This window comes from Hemitrygon akajei, chromosome 10 (assembly GCF_048418815.1).
Source record: "Hemitrygon akajei chromosome 10, sHemAka1.3, whole genome shotgun sequence".
In the NCBI taxonomy this organism is placed as follows: domain Eukaryota; kingdom Metazoa; phylum Chordata; class Chondrichthyes; order Myliobatiformes; family Dasyatidae; genus Hemitrygon; species Hemitrygon akajei.
The window spans coordinates 89,439,946-89,459,298 of NC_133133.1; the positions used below are offsets into that span (position 1 = coordinate 89,439,946).

Here is a 19,353-nt window from a genome sequence, read left to right on the forward strand (position 1 = left end):
AAGGCAGGAATGGCTAACACCAGAGTACATCCTATTAAGATGCGCGGAGGGAAGTTTAGATAGAGGAGATGTCAGAGGTAGGTTTTTTTTAAAGAGTGGTAATTGCCTGGACACACTGGTGGGTGTGGTGATTGAAGCTGGTACATTAGGTACATTTTAGAGACTCTTAGGTGCATAGATGAAAGAGAAATAGAGGGTTTTGGCTTGTATAGGAGGGAGTATTCAGGTTGATCATGAGGTAGGTGTATATAGGTTGACACAACATGTGCCAAAGGGCCTCTACTGTGCTGTACTGTTCTGTGTTCAAAACCAAAGCTTGCAAAACTTGTCACACCCCTTGTAACCTGTTTCTGTTACATTTGGCTACTTGTCACACTAGTTAGCTGGTCAGTGGTCACTGGAATCACGAGGAAACTCAATTTCTGCATGTTATCCTGCAGAATTGTGTGTCATTCTCATGGAATGATGTGGAGGCTGCAATTGGATCACTCCCCCAGAAATCCCTAGGGCTTGCTTATGCTATGCCCATGTTCTTGGGGCCCACAGGTGAAGTAACCAGGACCCAAATTGGCCCCATTTTGAAGTTTGGAGGCTTAGTCCAGATGTAGGCCCATAACTAGCTTTAGTTGCAGTCTGCAACTATTTAGCACTGGTGCACCATTCTAGTGAGTTCAGGACTGTTACTGTCACAGGTAGTGCAATTTCACAGTTCTCTTTTAACACATTATTACTGATATAATCTGTAAAATTCTTCATTAGAGTCAGATTTACAAGGGGGAATCGGTGTCCAGCTTCCTGCCTGTCAGCATGAGTAGCCGCTATCATTTAAAAAAAAGTTTAAATGTAATTTTCTGAAAAGTAAGCCTTTTATGCTCTTTCCCTGGAAAAATAAGTGCACAGTAACATTATTCCAAAACTCCCCTGCCCAGGGTGAACTGCCACTCCCCCGCCTGAAAATTTGCATCAGTTCTCATTGCATACAATTTTCAGGCATTGTTGTCTTCAGTCAGTCTCATCATTGGGAATTTTATTGGGATTTTATTGTGTTGGTCATGAAGTGCAAATAACTGGAATTTTATGATTTTCTACAATATTATACTAGATTTGGCAGTATTGAATCAATGGTTATTTCGCATTTTAAACTTTTTTAAAAATAATTTACTTTGATCTTTCTCTCTCCCCTTTGAGCTGAAAGTAATGAAATTTCAAGATGAATTGGAATCTGGTAAAAGGACTAAGAAATCAGGAATGACTTTTCAACAACAGGTTGAACATTACAGAAGTAAACTATTACAGAAGGTAAGATCGTATGCTACAGTTGATTAGTTTCCTGGAATTGAACACAAATATCCACTGACTTTTTGCACAGTTGGTAAGTTTTGATCTATTATGTATTTGAAGATCTGTAAATGATAAAAAGATAGCCACTGGTATCCATTACTCCAGTCATTCTGGATTTCTTATGTAACATGATAAGAAAATGTTATTATTAAATGTTTCCAAAGTCCCAAAGATATGTCATTGGTAAATTAATTGGTCAGAACTTTCCCCAAGTGTACTGGTAAGTGATAGAGGAGTGATGTGATGAGCGTGTGGGGAGAATTAAAAAAAAAATTCATGTTGAATAAGTGTGAAGAAATGCTTAATACTCAGTGTAGACTCTGAGATGAAGGGCCTGTTTCTGTGCTGTTTGACTAGGACCATGGCTGAAGTTCAGAGCTGACGTTTCATAAAATGCCAAATAGTTGCATCTATACATTACTAAAATTCTCATTCTGTTTATCTGTTTGTGTCCTCAAATTAGCCCAAACAGTGCATTAAAGTGGCACTTTTTTGACTAAATGGACTTTAAAATGCGCTGACTTATGGAATGCATGCAAAGGTCAGGGTTATATTCTTATGAAAATTCTCACTTGTCAACAAGCCCTGCTTTCCACACCCAATTCCAGCTTTCGTGGAAACCGTGACGCGACACAACGACGCATTTGCACGGCCAGCCTCAGCAGCGCCTCACGATGCTCACAGCAGCGACACCAACTGCAACAGAAGGGCAGGGCAGCTCTATTTCAAGCGGTCACATTCTGCTAATCACCATCAACATGTGCAGGATTGGGACAGATCAAACTGTGACCCATCAATAAGAGATCATTAAATCTAATTGCAATGAAGTACTTCGAAACACCCATCAAACCCTTTGCTGCAGTCAAAGGACAGCGGTGACTACATTACGTCCATTTATGAGAGTGCCAACCACATTTTCAAGAGAAATCATCATCCTGGAGGCTTTGTTGTTACTGCTTCATATCTTCTATCCAGCATTAAGGTAAAAAAAAATGGTCAGCCTAATTTTGCCGCGTGGAAAGAGAAGGGGGACATTATGGTCAAGAGATTACGCCAGACGTCGTCAGGAAGCAGTGAGGAGAGGGAGAGAACAAGAATTGGATGAGGCCAGGGCTGCACGACTGCAGGATCGAAGAGTCAGGACAAAAAATATAAGAGAAGAAGAGACAGAGGAGGAGAGGCATGCACAAAATGACAACAATAAGCACAGAAGGAGGAGAGAATAAGAATTGGATCAGGCCAGGGCCGCATGACTCCAGGATCAGAGAGAAAGAACAAATGGTAGAAGAGACAAAGGAGCTGAGAAATGCACATCTCCAGGATCAGAGACAAAGAACAAACAGCAGAAGAGATGAAGAGATGGGGGATGAAAGGGCTGCATGTCTCCAGAATGACAAAAAAAGGCACAGAAGGAGGAGGGAGGAAGAGACAGAGGAGAAAAGAAAAGATTGACTTGAGAATATGCGGCAAAGAGTAATTATTGCGGGAATTGCTGAAGATGACAATGTCCACTTTCAACGACAATACCTCGGCAGAGAAAGAGCAAGGCAAAATGCACGACTCGCATGCCATAACATTTCTGCTGATGTTGGTACAATGACCAGAGTATGCCCTCACTGTTGTGCCTTCCTATTCACTGGAGAAACTGCAAATTTCTGCTGTATGAAGGGAAAAGTCAGGATAGGCAATTGGAACCTCTACCCACTGGACTTCTCAATTTATACAGCAGTGATGAACCTATTGCAAATGAGTTCAGGAAGAACATCAGACAATACAATTGCCTCTTCCAAATGACATCCTTTGGTGCCAAAGAAGTCCTTCCAACGAGGAATGGATGGAATCCTTCTGTGATTATTCAAGGCCAAGTCCATCATTAGATAGATAGATAGATACTTTATTCATCCCCATGGGGAAATTCAACTTTTTTCCAATGTCCCATACACTTGTTGTAGCAAAACTAATTACATACAATACTTAACTCAGTAAAAAATATGATATGCATCTAAATCACTATCTCAAAAAGCATTAATAATAGCTTTTAAAAAGTTCTTAAGTCCTGGTGGTAGAATTGTAAAGCCTAATGGCATTGGGGAGTATTGACCTCTTCATCCTGTCTGAGGAGCATTGCATCGATAGTAACCTGTCGCTGAAACTGCTTCTCTGTCTCTGGATGGTGCTATGTAGAGGATGTTCAGAGTTTTCCATAATTGACCGTAGCCTACTCAGCGCCCTTCGCTCAGCTACCGATGTTAAACTCTCCAGTACTTTGCCCACGACAGAGCCCGCCTTCCTTACCAGCTTATTAAGACGTGAGGCGTCCCTCTTCTTAATGCTTCCTCCCCAACACGCCACCACAAAGAAGAGGGCGCTCTCCACAACTGACCTATAGAACATCTTCAGCATCTCACTACAGACATTGAATGACGCCAACCTTCTAAGGAAGTACAGTCGACTCTGTGCCTTCCTGCACGAGGCATCTGTGTTGGCAGTCCAGTCTAGCTTCTCGTCTAACTGTACTCCCAGATACTTGTAGGTCTTAACCTGCTCCACACATTCTCCATTAATGATCACTGGCTCCATATGAGGCCTAGATCTCCTAAAGTCCACCACCATCTCCTTGGTCTTGGTGATATTGAGACGCAGGTAGTTTGAGTTGCACCATATCACAAAGTCCTGTATCAGTTTCCTATACTCCTCCTCCTGTCCATTCCTGACACACCCCACTATGGCCGTGTCATCAGCGAACTTCTGCGCATGGCAGGACTCCGAGTTATATTGGAAGTCTGATGTGTACAGGGTGAACAGGACCGGAGAGAGTACGGTTCCCTGCGGCGCTCCTGTGCTGCTGACCACCGTGTCAGACCTACAGTCTCCCAACCGCATTACATCAGACATTTAATGCCAGACCCCAACCAGCAATCCCAATTCCTTCAAATTTACTTCATGGGTCCTCGAGACAGCGTAGAATTAAGAATGGGGATACTACAGAATGATGGAATTCAACGTGAGATTGTTGAATTATTGGAAAACCTACTACGACAACGAAACCCGTACATTGTGTCCCTTTGACTTGCAAAAGAACAAATTCGAGGCATGCCAGAGGCGTCCATTGTCACTGATCCTGACTGACCGGAGACCGGCATTTGAACATGAGAGAAGATTTAATGCACAAATTGCCAACGAAGTCACCGTCATTATACTGAACAGCACCGAACCTGAAGCAAGATCACAACAAGTTGTGTTGAAAGAATGAGGATGTGATTTGCAAATAATTTCAGAGTCCCATCGCTCATATGACAGCTTTCAATACGTACTTTTCTTTGCACTTGGAGACGATGGCTAGCATCATCAACTCCGAATGACGAACAACAAGAAACTGACGGCAATGTGTTATTATGTGTATTGAATAATGAACCATGAGAATGAGTTTAATAACCTTCTCAGAGGAGGACGTCTATTCCAACAATACTTGGTCGATATGGCTGCTAAGATTGAAGGCAAGAGGCTGAGCTACATCTGAATGAATCAAGCAACCTTGAGATCAACAACATACAGAGGCCTGACTGATGCATTGAATGATGACGACGATTTCAGAAACTTCGGAAGGCGCATCATCCTCTCCTCAACATTTGTCAGTGGACCGAGATACATGATGGATCGATGTCAGGATGCCATGATGTATATACAGAAGTTTCATCAGTTCAATCAGTTTTCATTACAATGACATGCAATCCAAACTGGCCTGAAATCCAACAGCATCTTTTTTTTTGCATCAGCAACTGAACAGTTGGCCGGATCTCATCGCGAGAGTGTTTGACTTGAAGAGAAAGTTGTTTATGAAGTACCTCACTGGAACAGATGGTCTCTTTGGTAGATGTATCACTTACATTGTAAATGTGGAATTCCAAGAGCGGAGTCTGCCTTATTTGCACTGTCTGCTGTGGCTCAATGAGGCATCCAAGCCGAGACCACAAGATTATGATAGATTCGTGCAAGCAGAAGTACCAGACCCAAATGAAGATCCAGAGCTGCATGAATTGGTCTTGAAGCACATGATACATGGTCCATATTGCACCACTAAATCACCATGTTGCCAAAATGGTACATGCAGTAAGAGGTACCCGAAGCCATTCATTGAGCATACAAGGCGTGGGGATGATTCATATCGTGCATGTAGGAGACAGTTTGTGGAAATGAGAGGATTTGAGGGTCATCAAGTAGGATGACAAAGTCGAACTGTAACTTCTGAATGGGTGGTCCCCTATAATGCCCAACTATTGAGTCTGTTCATATTGTCATCTAAATGTAGAAATGTGCTCATCTGTCAAGTCCATCAAATACGTAATCAAGTATACCATGAAGGGGAGTGATCAGACAATTTTTGGAGTGAATAGAGAAGACAAAATCACAGTTATTAACAGGCAGGTATATTGGGCCCTCTGAAGCTGTCGGATCGATACTTGGATTTCCAGTTCACGAGAGGGAACCAGCCGTTGTTCGCCTTCAAGTGCAACTTCCCCAACAGCATCAAGCATTCTTTCGAGATAATGCTGCTGTGCAACTGAATAATGATACGGCAAGAACCACTTTAACAGAATTCATGGATCTTTGCACTCGTGATCCATTTGCAAGAACCCTGTACTATGCGGATTCTACACTTGGACTAATAAGAGATGGGGAAGAAGATTGAGGAGAAGAGTGAGGAGTACTCCAGGATTTTTGAAGCAAATGTTCTGGGTCGAGTGTATACCGTTTCTCCATGAAGTGGTGACCTCTACTATTTGAGACGACTTCAACACATAAAGGGGCCAGTATCTTTCGAATAATTGAAAACACATGATGGAGATATCCTTCAATCATTCAAAGACGTCTGCAGAGAGAGAGAATTGTTGCAAGCTGATTATCATTGGCAGCAAATTATGGAAGAAGCAGAGAGAACAAGAATACCCAGAGCAGTGGAAGATTTGTTTGTTGTCTTGCTACCAAACACTGAAATCAACAATCCACAGCAATTGTGGAACCGGTTCAAGAATGCAATGTCTGAAGATTTCTTACAAATGGAGAGGAGAACTATCAATGAGCCTAATATCATGATCGATGAAAGGCATCATGGACAAGCTCTTCTGTATTTCCAAGAGGAACTTGAGAACTTGGACAAAACACTTGAAAAATATAACTTGCAGATACCAAGAAATGGTACAATTACTCAAAGTGCTGGCAATCTGGAATTATTGTGTGAACTGCAATACAACAGAAATGAACAGCAGGAATTTGTTTCACAGAAGAAGCCCCTATTGAATAATAAGCAAAGAGAAGTTTATGAATATGTGTGCGACTGGTTGGAAAGGAATCTCTCTTCAGTGATTTTCATTGTTGCACCAGGAGGAACGGGCAAGACATTTATCATCAGCTTGATCCTTGCTACAGTTAGGGGAGATGGAGGTGTTGCTATTGCTGTAGCATCATCTGGTATTACAGCAACATTGATGCCTTGTGGTAGGACAGCACATTCAAGATACCCCTCAAAGTCAATGAAGATGCCCTTTGTATCATCAAGAAAAACACCAATACTGTAAATTTACTCCAAAATGTGAGGCTTATTGTCTGGGATGAGTGTCCATGATTAGAAGGGAGAGCTTTGAAGCCGTGGACCAGACTCTTCGTGATGTATGCGGCAAGAATGAGGCCTTTGGGTACTTTAACTGTTTGCTGTGGTGATTTCCGTCAGCTTCTAGCAGTTGTGAAACGCAGAAATGCCGCTGATGTGGAGAATTCATGCATTAAAAAAATCCTACTTATGGAGAAGCTTCAAGTTTCAATTGAAGAGAAACATGCGATTGAGTGAGGGAGAAGGACGATATTCTGAGTTCTTATTGGATGTTGGAGAAGACAAGATTGAGAAAAATGAAAATGATGAAATCGAATTACCTGAAGATAAGATTCTGCCAACAGAAGCTATGGAAGAATGTATTAACTTCATCTACCCGACATTCAACAATCCTGCAGAACTGTTCTCGAGGAACTTTATCTTGGTTCCTCTTAATGAAATGATGCGAAAAATAAACTTCACATGCATTGGACGCTCCCCTGGAATCATGAAACTATACTGTTCTTTCAATGCCGTAAGTGAAGGAGCTAACGCCACTCATTTTCCAACAGAATTCCTTGATTTGGTTGAACTCTGGATTGTCACCACATAAACTGGAATTGGAGGGGATCTCCCATCGTTTCAATGAGGAACTTGGATCCACCAAGGCTTTGCAATGGAACGTGAATGATGGTGGAAGAACTGCATGATAATCTCATTGTAACAATGATAAACATTGGTGCGTTCAAAAATGACATTGTCATGATCCCAAGAATTACTCTCAGTTTATCATAAGGGGAAATGTCCCTCTTCAGTGGAGTCAGTTCCCGATTCAGTCATGCTTTGCTATGACTATACATAAGGCGCAAGGCCAAACCATGGAGAATGTGTTGATTTATCTGGAGAACCGGTATTCCAGCATGGTCAGCTGTATGTGGCTTTAAGCCGGGGAAAAAGAAATGAAAACATCAGAGTATTCTTGAAGGGTGGCAGATCAACCAGAAATGTTGTCATCAGAAGTGCCCCTCGTTAAACGAGGAGGAGCTATATTTGTCTTGCTTCACTTCTTTTTTCTTTAATAAACTGAGCTTTTCTTCTTTAATTTCCAAAGTAAAGCGATAGCAATAGCATTCAGGGAAATTTAATGTTCATTCTGGTGACATCAGACTGTACTACCTTTCTCTCAAAGGGTACCCCAACAGGTCACCCGGTTGTCGCAGTTACGATCAACAGTATTCTGTTTTTTTGCCCAGGGAATGGAAAAGGTCCAGGATAAAGAACTAGAGAAAGAAGTTTGTGATACAGAGAAAATAAAAGAAACATACAAAGAGAAAGACAGCAAAGAGAAGATTAGAACTGAAGAAAAGATCAAAGATAAAATCAAAAGCAAAGATAAAGACAAGGTCAAGGTGAAAAACAAGGAAAAAGATCGCAGTAAAGATCGAACACGGACTAAAGAGAAGCACAAAGACAAAGGGATTTCCTTGTCACCTTCCAGGTAAGTAAAATAAGTGCAAAAGAATAAACTTGAAAGCGACTTGTAAAGTTGAATCAGGCTCACAGGTCTGGCAAGTGAGACAGGGAACACTGATTGTGAATAAGTATATTAATCATTTATTTAAAAAGAAAAAATTCGATCAAACATTCATGTTCCTCAGGTTACAGAAACTACAAAGTTGAATATTCAACAAACATACTTAGTTAAAATCACGGGCAGAGCATACCTTCCCAATGGTTATGTGCACCGCTTGCCCTAAACAAAGCCTCTTTCTCATGTTATTTTGTATCTGGGATATTTGAAACTGGACACCAGCCAGCTAAGCAATGGGAAAAGCAGCTACAGTTTCTAACCTAATCAATCATGACAAAGTGACTTATGTTTGGCAGAGTAAGCCACACCCCCACAGGACACAACCCCATAATTCAAATGATGTCTCAAACTAAAGTGAAATTGTCTGCTGAAGAATGGTGGCAGATGACTGGGGTGTGGTAAAGGGTCTACTAATTTTGTACAGTTGCTTAAGAAAGGAGGGAGAGATGCACCAAGTCTTTACAAAATTTAAAGGTTCGTTTGTTACCAAAGTATGCAACTCTGAAATCGTACTTCGATAATAAGTGAACCTCTGTAAAAACTTGATGCATCGCTCCCTCTTTTCTTACACAACTATACAACATTAGTAGCCCCTCTGCACCCCTCCACCCCAGCTGTAGTTGCAGTCTGCAACTATATAACACTGGTGCACTGTTTTGGTGGGTATAGGACTGTTACTGTAGTGTAATTTCACAAGGCTGATTAACAAGGCTGTTTGGTTAATTTCAATGGTGGACCCATTATTGAAATTGCTTCTGAGAGACAGTGAAGCCATTATTTTTAAAGATGGTGAGTAATCAGGCATATGTAATTAGAAGGTCTTATCTAATTAACCTGATTGAAGTTTTTAAAGTTGGGTTGATCAAGGCAGCACATTTGCTGTTTATCTGTATAAATTTGAGCAAAACTTGTGATAAGGTATCATGGTATGGCACTGTGTGTAACTTGTAGAACTTCTGCTTCACAGCTTCAGTGACCAAGATTAACAGGTGGTGCTCTGGTTTTCTCTTTGATCCCATAATTGAGCATGTTGTTGGGTTAATTGGCTACCTTAAGATATCCCTAATGAATAACTCATATAATTTGAAGAAAGTTGAGATGAATGTGGAGAGAATAATATGGGGTTAGTGTAAATGGGTGGTTGATTTGCCTCCTTAACTACCCATTGCACCTTTCTGTTTGATTCAGTGACCCAGGTACACAAGTGCACACAGATGTCTTTGTCATGTGAATAGAGATTGCATCACCTAGAAGAATGAAAGTAAACTTTATTTAAAACAGTACAACCTTCTGACTTAGTATGCTGTAATTGATGCAGAGAAGGTGTTTTTCTTTTTATTATGTGTAGGTGGATTGGTAGTGGGGTGGGGGAGTGTTGGTATAGAGCCAGTGGTCACGTTCTGCAATCCCAGAATGCAAGTTAAAATACTTAGAAGAAATCATGAAGACACTTTCATTAAAAGTGGTGAACTTGTGGAATTCTCAACCACAGATGACTGATGGCTGAATTGATAAATTCCACAAAATGTTTGGGGGTACCATGGTAAATTTCATTATAAGGACTGGCCTCATTGTCCTTATTACACTTATTTTTTTCTTGCATTTCTACAGTTTAACATTCTTCTCTTTGATGGAACAATGCAATAAAATATGCACTTATAGCTACATTTATGCAGTAAGTTATTTTAAGTTGAGCTGTCCAGAAAGTTGAGTCACATGGGATCCATAATGACTTGGTAAATTGGATCCAAAATTGGCTTGGTTGTGGAAGAATTAGAGAAGTTTTTTTTCTGGCTGGAGATCTGTAATACATGGTGTTCCATAAGGAACAGTACTCAGACCAGTTGTTTGTAATATAAATGAGGTGGCTGAAACTGTAGGCGGTTTGATTAGCAAATCTGCCGTTGATGCTAGGCTTACAGATAGTGAAGAAGATCATCAAAGATACAGCAGAATATATTGATCAGTTGGAAAATTGTAAAATAACTGATGAAGTTTAATCTTGCCAAGTGAGATGTTGCATTTTGGGATGTAAAGTGCAAGAGGGAAATGTACATGGCAGGAAACTTTGCAGCTCTGATGTACAGAGGGATCTTGGGGTAGAAATCCATAGCTCCTTTAAGGTGGAGGGAAATAAAGAAGACATACTTGTCTTCATTGGTTTAGGATGTTGAGTATAAAAGTAAGGAAGCCATGTTGCAGAAATATGAAATTTTGGTTAGGCCACATTTAGATACTGTGTGCAATTCTCATTACCATATTACAGGAAGAGTGCTGTCTGGATTAGAGTGTATTATCTACAAGGAGAGACTGGATACATTTGGATAATTTTCTTTGGAGCATCAGAGGATGATTGATGACATTGAGAGATGTAGATAGTCTTTTTCCCCACGGTGGACTGCATCAAATACAAGATTTAAGATGAAATGGGGGAAGTTGAAAGGAGATTTTAAGGGACAAAGTTTGTTTAAAAAGCAGAATACTAGAACACTACAGCACAGTACAGGCCCTTCAGCCCTCAATGTTGTGCTGACCCATATATTCCTTTTGAAAAAAAAAGTACTAAACCTACACTACCCTGTAACCCTCTATTTTTCTTTCATCCATGTGCCTGTCCAAGAGGCTCTTAAATACCCCTAATGTCTTAGCCTCCACCACCATTCCTGGCAAGTCATTCCAGGTACCTACAACCCTCTGTAAAAAAAACTTACCCCTGATATCTCCCCTAAACTTCCCTCCCTTAACTTTGTACGTATGCCCTCTGGTGTTTGCTATTTGTGCCCTGGGAAACAGGTGCTGGCTATCCACCCTATCTATGCCTCTCATAATCTCAGAGACCTCTATCAAGTTCCCTTTCATTCTTCTACACTCCAAAGAGAAAAGTCCCAGCTCTGCTAACCTTGCCTCATAAGACTTGTTTTCTAATCCAGGCAACATCCTGGTAAATCTCCTCTGCACCCTCTCCATAGCTTCCACGTCCTTCTTATAATGAGGTGACCAGAATTGAACACAATACTCTAAGTGTGGCCTCACCAGAGATTTGTAGTGTTGCAACATGACCTCTCTATTCTTGAACTCAATCCCCCTATTAATGAAGCCTAGCATCCTATAGGCCTTCTTAACTATCCTATCAACCTATGCAGTGACCTTGAGGGATGTATGGATTTGAACCCCATCGTCCCTCTGTTCATCCACACTCTTAAGTAACCCACCATTAACCCTGTACTTAGCCTTCTGGTTTGTCCTTCCAAAATGCATCACCTCACACTTACCCGGATTGAACTCCATCTGCCACTTTTCTGTCCAACTCTGCAGCCTGTCTAGTAACCTTCGACAACCTACAGCTCCATCCACAACTCCTCCAATCTTCGTGTCATCCACAAACTTACTCACCCATCCTTTCGCCTCTTCATCCAGGTCATTTATAAAAATCACAAAGAGCAGGGGTCCCAGGACAGATCCTTGCGGTACTCCACTAGTCACTGTCCTCCAGGCAGAATACCTTCCTTCCACTACTACCCTCTGCTTTCTTCCTGTAAGCCAATTTTTTATCCAAACAACCAAAGTTACTCTGATCCCATGCCTCATGATTTTCTGGATGAGTCTCTTGTGGGTGTCTGGAACATGCTGCTAGGGAAAGTAGTACAGGTAACTAGGAAAGGTTATTTAAGAGGCACTTAAACTGTCACCTGAACAACCGTGAAATAAAGGTGATATAGGCCAGTGGAATTAGTTTGGTTTTCATAGTCGGTGCAAGCATTATGGGTTGAAGGGCCTGTTTCTGTGCTGTGCTGTTGTCTGTTCACGGCTGTAATGATATGTTTGCAAAAACTTAAATTGGTACGTTATAGTTTAAAAGGCTTAACTTATAAGTTAATTGAAATGAACAACCACTTAATGAACAGGATCATTTACAGAAGTATTAGCCCAGGGCACTTCCCATTACTTCAAATGTATCATGAAAATGGGCTTGGCTTAAGTTATATTTACCTTATTCATGGAAGAGAAAATTATTGATTGACATTGTCATGAACATTTTGTAATCTTAAGGTAAAAGAGGCATTTGTACATACAATTAGAAATAATGTTTGCAACTTATTTCAGGAAAAAGAGGTGTACCAGCTCACCAAGTCCCTCAAGAAGCATCAGATGTGAAATAGCCAAGTCTCCTTGGTCTGAGAGATCATTGCTAAAAGAAAATACCCTGTCTAGGTCTCCATCTCCAGCATATAAAGAGTCTCCAAAGCATAGCAGCAAACGGAAAAAAAGGTGGGTACATCTATCAATGAAGAAAATGTCATGCATTTCGCAACTAGTTAGTTGACTTTCCATTAAGTATATTGATTTATATTAATGTAACTTATTTTTGTGGGATAACAAGCATCAAATTAATTTCAGGAAGATGCTTTGATCTACAGGATTCTAATTTATGGTTAAAATCTTTTGTTCATGTTACATTTTGCTTTTATTAATCTTATATTTATTTTTGGTAGATCTTGGTCAAGATCTAAATCTCCTAAAAAATCAAAGCATTCTCGCTCAAGTTCTCCAAAACAATCAAGAAGATCACGGTCACGCTCCAGGACTCCTCATCGGTCTCACAAGAAGCCAAAGAAGAGCAAACGCTAACAATCCATTAGGTTTATGTACATAAATGATGATGCAGCATTTTTTGTACTTTGTTTTGCTCTGTTACTCTCTTCCATTTGTTTTATAGATGGAATAAATACTTTTGTATTTGGATGACTGCAACTCATGTTTAAAATGGGAATGTGATTCAGATCTAAAAATAATAATAATTAGAAATCATCTCTGTAACTACTGTTAATGCCAATGTAAAGATTTCACCTCTGTACCCATAGTTTTGCGTTGGCTTCAATTCAAAAATTTCTGATTTTATAAAAATAATGTAGAACTGGAACTGCAGGGTCAGTATTTTGGTTTTGTGACCCATCAGAGGATCTTAGTAGTTTATGTAATTAACAAATTTAAATAAAGTTTTGTGGCTCCGTTGTCAGTGTTATTTTTGTGTCTCTTTATACAGTGATTATACCCAGGTAATTTTATTGCAGTCAGTGTTGGCATTTTCTGCACATACTTCTGTGAGCCTGTTGTTTTGTATTTACTACCTGGAGCTGGTGTCTTAATGCCTATTGTCTTGCTTCCCTAATGCATCTTGAAATGCTAGGTAAGAGCAGAATGTGAAGAATATAATATCCATAATATATCAACATCTAATGACTAAAACAAAGGTTCTTGACAACTGGTGATGAAAGAGAAAGGCAAGGGGTTTTTTTTTTGGAAGTTGTATTTAACATGCAAAATATAAGAATAAAATGTACTCTGATACAATGCTACTTCTTCATATGGCTTCTTCCAGGGAGTGCTTCATTTTGGTTTCCCTTCCCTGTAGCTGAAATGAGCACCTTAGTACTAGAATTCAAACTATTTTTCTTCCACTGTAGTTAACTACTGATGTTCCTCAGGTTGGATTTTCACTAGTTAACTGCAGTATAAGTATAATTAACATAAACTTGAAAAGTTTGCTCTAATTATGCTAATATGTAAACATTCTGATCTTTCAGAGGTAACAATCTTTACATCATTTGTTGGGCCACATTATACAGTTTGTACAGGTAAACACAATGCACCGAGAGAATTCCTTACTAAGCAATATTGCAAGAGGATGTTTGCGTATTTGTTCTGTTAAAGCACAAAGTTCTGTACTGAGAGATTATAATTGTTGGATTGGGTAACAGTTATGTGATATTCTATCTGATGCAAATCATTTTTGTTTCAGATTATTAGTTCCTCTGTGCCAATTCCCAGACCTGGCATCAGTTGGGAGCAATATTTAAATTTGCTCACTGTTTGAGTTTAATTTTCTGTTCTACAGTTTCAGATAACTTCCCAAAGTCATGTACTGTATTTACTCAGTAACAGTTTTTAAATTTTCTTCCTGCATTTATTCATTACTTGCCTGATTTGGATGAAGTTGATTTCAATTTTATTTTCTTTAATCATGAAGAGATTTCTCATTGATATGCTGCTTTTTTAGTGTTTGACTCTCCTGTTACAAAGGAAGATCTTAGCAGATCAGCAAGTAATCTGAAGTACTAGTAGTGTTGGATCACTCTGTGAGGTTCTCTACAAATTGTGCATGAAAGCTTTAATAACATTTGTATGCATATGTGAATGGGTCTGTATCCTTGATAAACTTCCTCACTATCCACAACTCTGCCAGTTGTGTCATTTGGAAACTTACTAGTCTGCTCACCTACATTTTATCCAGATTGTTTAACAAAAAAAAACTTGTCCTAGCACTGTTTCTTGTAGAACACCATTGGTCACAGAACTTAAGTCAGAGTAGCACCCTCCACTACTGTCCTCTGCCAAGCCAATTTTGAATCCAATCTACCAAGTCTCCATGGAACCCATGTGCCTTCATCTCCTGGATCAGCCTGTAATTGAGAGACTTTGATGAAAGTCCATGCATATGTCCACTGCTCTACCCTCATCAATCATCTTATCACTTCCTCATTAACCAAGTTTGTACAACGTGACTTGCCTGCACAAAGCCATGCTGAACATCCCTACTAAAACCATTTTCCCCCTAGATGTGAGTAGATCTTGTTCCTAACACTGATGTAAGATTTGTAGTTTCATGCTTTATCTGAACCTCTCTTCTTAAACAGGTGAACAACACTGACAATTTTCCACTCAATTGAGACCTCACCTGTGACCAAATGCAATTTAAGTATTGAATTGATTTGTTTACTTTAGCAAGTTTTGGAGTTTTTATAAATTTCTACCTTTCAATTGATCTCAAGCATTTGTTTTTGTTTTGATACTGTTCAGTTTACAGTTGTTTTAAAGAATAATAAGTGGAAACACTCAGCAATCATACAGCATCTGTGGAGACAAAGTGAGTGTTTCAGGTTGATGGTCTTTCAAGGAATGGTGTATACTTTCAACACTGAAGAACAGTAGTAGCAAGTTCATACTGTGGAAATTTTTCTCATTTACTACTAGGCTTTTCGCTGCTTTGGTTAAATTTTATCAATGCCTTGGATTTTGATGGTGTTAGGTATATGGACTTTCTATTATGTGTACTTAATCCCTGCTAATTTCAGCCTATTCATATTTCACCTAAATACATTCAAAGATGGATGGAGAAAGAATTCATTTAACAGATGATTTTCAAATTATGAGTATTTGAAAATGCTAAATAATGGATTGCCTTTCATACCAAACCCTTAGAATGAAAGAACTTAGATTTGTAATGTAACCTTTGATCTTGATGCATTTCATAACATTTAACATTAAATGTATTTTTGTTAAGTGAGTAGGTGGTAAGCACTGTATAAAATAAGTCAGCTAACCTGCTTGATTGACAGATATATAACAGTTCACCGAATTACAGGAAGGATATTAATAAGGTTGAAAGAGTGAAAAGAAGGTTTACAAGGATGTTGCTGGGACTTGAGAAACTGTTACAGAGAAAAGTTGAAAAGGTTAGGACTGTATTCCCTGGAGTGTAGAAGAATGAGGGAAGATTTGATAGAGGTACAGTATATAAAATTATGATGGGCATAGGTAGAGTGAATGCAAGCAGGTTTTTTCCACTGAGACTAGGGGAGAAAAAAGCCAGAGGACATGGGTTAAAGGTGAAGGGGGAAAAGTTTAAAGGGAGCATGGAAGAGTGGTGGAAGTGTGGAATGAGCTGCCAGATGAAGTGTTAAATGTGGGCTCACTTTTAACATTTAAGAAAAACTTGTACAGGTACATGGATGAGAGATGTATGGAGGGATATGGTCTAGGTGCAGGTCAGTGGGACTAGGCAGAAAAATGGTTTGGCACAGTCAAGAAGAGCCAAAAGGCCTGTCTCTGTGCTTTAATGTTCTATGGTTCTAGTAATGATATAATCAGGTGTTTTTAAGGATATTGGTTGAGGAATAAATGTGCATGAGAACATTAAGAAAAGTTCCATCTTCAGCCTCTGAGGTGGATAAAGAGTTAATTGTGACAGGAAGGAGCTGATTATAGTATTACTTTACCCAGCGGGAAAACTAACTGAATTGTATATTAAAAACCCCTAAAGTGTCTCCAGTATAACACCAATACGGCATTGGAATGAAAACTCTATTAAAATTGAAGTATCCCCTGAATCATAACAGACTTGCAGTCAAGTCAATGGATATGCTGAAACCTTTCCAGAGACTATCATTGCTGCCATACAATTCCCAAGGTTCTCATTATGTTTGGATTACCATTTATTTTTATAATGTTATGTTGTGGTCTTCATTAATGATTTTTCAAGCAGTTTTGCACAAACTTTCCCAGGATAAAAAATAATATTTATATGCAGTGTTTACAGTAGTATGATCACAAGGCATTTGATTCCAGTTCTATTGGACTGTATCCAATGTAATAAGAAAAATATGGATTATGTAGAATATGTTGTGCTGTTGAAATGGGATAAGAAAACAGCTGCATTTATACATCAGTTTGGAGCTAAATGAGAAAATATTTCTGTGGCTACAAGTATCAGGATTATTGTTTGAGGCTTGGGGCAATATGTGGTGCTTTATCTTATAGTACCATAGCTAAAAAAAAAACTTTATGATAATGTAAAGTAGGCAGGTTTTTGTACAGGAAGATCCCACATATCAGAATATAATAAATAGAAGATCTGCCTTATAAGGATCACAATGGAATTACAGACTAGTTAAAACAGAATGCTTCCCAAATTTTGAAAAATTGTTGGTGAACGTCAAATGAGGTTTAGCTATTCATGCGGATGGATCAATACATCAAGTACAGAAGATAAAAGGTCTATTAGAATGTTAGGAAATTTATCTGGAGGTCATACAGTCTGCTATCTCACAGCTCCAACAAACCAGGTTTAATATTGACTTTGTGTTGTCTCTAAAGTTGGCCTGTGCTATTTGGTGAGACTGCTGACCACCTACGCTCTGTCTGCCAGAAAAAGTAGGATCTCCCACTAGCCACCCATTTTAATTCCACTTCCCATTCCCATTCCTATTCCTCTATGTCCATTCATGGCCTGCTCCACTGTCGTGATGAGGCCACACTTAGGTTGGATGAACTATACCTTATGTTCTGTTCGGGTAGCCTCCAGCCTGCTGGCATGATCATTGATTTTGCAAACTTAAGGTAATGCACCCACCCCCCACTTCACCATTTCCCATCCCCTTTTCCCTCTCTCACTTTGCCCACCCATTGCCTCCCTCTGGTGCTCCTCTCCCCTTTTCTTTCTTCCATGGTCCTCTGTCTCTTGCATCAATCAATTTCTTAGCTCTTTACTTCATCTTGTGTTTCTCTTCATTACCTCCCCCCCCCCCCCACCGCCATCTTTTAAATCCACTGAGCTTTTTTTTCTCCAGTTCTGCGAAAGGGTTTTGAACCAAAACATTGTACTCTTTTCCATAGATGCTGTTTGGCCTGCTGAGTTCCTCCAGCATTTTGTGTGAGTTGCTCGGATTTCCAGCACCTGCAGATTTTCTGTTGTCTGTGCTTCCACATGTTCAGTACAGGACTGGAGGGCCTGCTTCTATGTCTATGACTCTGGAATAGGTAAAAACTATTTTGGATGGTTGTAAAAGTATCACTGGAGAAAAGTTTGGTGAACCAGTCTAGGCCAATGCTCTCTAAAGTTTGGAAGAATTAGAGGTGATCTCATTGAAGCATAACTCTTACTGGGCTTCAGGATAGGTGCGGGAATATTGTTTCCTATGGCCAGAATGTCTTGTGTCAGGGGTCATGGTCTCAAATTGAGAGGTTGACTATTCAGGACAAAAATAAGAAGACAGCATTTCACCAGAGCTGCAAAGTTTTGGAATTCTCTATGGTGTAGGGAAGCTAAGTAATTTTGGGAAAGAGATAGGCAGATCTTTTGATATTAGGGGATTTGGGGTTAGTGCAAAAGAGTGATGCTGAGTAAAAGATCAGCTGTAAATTTAATAGCAGATCAATATAAGGGGCTGAATAGTCTATTATTTCTTACATTTTTTAGTTCTTAATTCTGCACAAAACGGGTAGTTTAAAAAAAGGAATTTAATTTCCACTAATAGCAAGTGCTGCTCAGTCAATTATTAAAATCTGAAAGTGATGGATTTTAGTCAACCAAACATAGTAAGGAATAAATGGCAAGTTCATGTCATAGAGTGATAGTTTCATTTTGGAACTAGTTTGAGGGGCTAAATTGCCTGTTTTTGTCAAATTTCCAATGCAATCACATGGACTAAATTATAGTGTTGCTGTGTTCTGTCTGTAAAGTGAAATACAGATTTGTTTTCTATCCTAAAATTACAGGTGACTGTTGTAATTATTTTTTTTACAAGCAGAATATTAACTGCAGGAGAATTTGTGCATTGTATCAATTAAGTTGATCATTTGAATATCAACGATCAACTTAAATTGTGTATTCAAATTATGATATAGATAATGATCATAATTTAATATTCATTATAAGGTCAGTGAGCAATCTCAATTGAAGTAAAACCAACTATGACTTCCTGCTGCTGTTTATTGTCTACTTTCAGCAAACATGGTTTAATGATTGATGCCTGATTTAATGGTTATGTAGTTATTTGAATGTTTGGAGAATATCGTTGTTTCCAGTAAATAATGGCAGAAATGGAATAAGCTATCATTTGATACGCATGAATTTTTTGACTCAAGTTGCTGACAAGCACCCCATTCTGGTTCTCTGCCTGCTTAGGATCTTTTCATCTGACAAGACATGGACTGACTCAACTTCGGCACTCCTCTCTCGTCAAACCTTACCCCCTCAGAATGCACCAATCCCAAC

At 39.4% G+C, this 19,353-nt stretch overlaps 1 protein-coding gene across 4 annotated transcripts in view; it reads left to right on the plus strand.

Moving 5' to 3' along the window:
• Positions 1-13,531, plus strand: part of LOC140734525 (U2 snRNP-associated SURP motif-containing protein-like) — a 90,199-nt gene extending 76,668 nt beyond the window's left edge. For all 4 annotated transcript variants that reach the window (XM_073058603.1, XM_073058606.1, XM_073058605.1 and 1 more), the window contains exons 24-27: positions 1,189-1,299; positions 8,182-8,426; positions 12,624-12,788; positions 13,013-13,531. In XM_073058603.1, coding sequence (XP_072914704.1) covers positions 1,189-1,299; positions 8,182-8,426; positions 12,624-12,788; positions 13,013-13,148 — 657 coding nt within the window. In that variant the 3' untranslated portion in view covers positions 13,149-13,531. The remainder of the gene's footprint in view (positions 1-1,188; positions 1,300-8,181; positions 8,427-12,623; positions 12,789-13,012) is intronic.
• Positions 13,532-19,353: the final 5,822 nt, after the last annotated feature.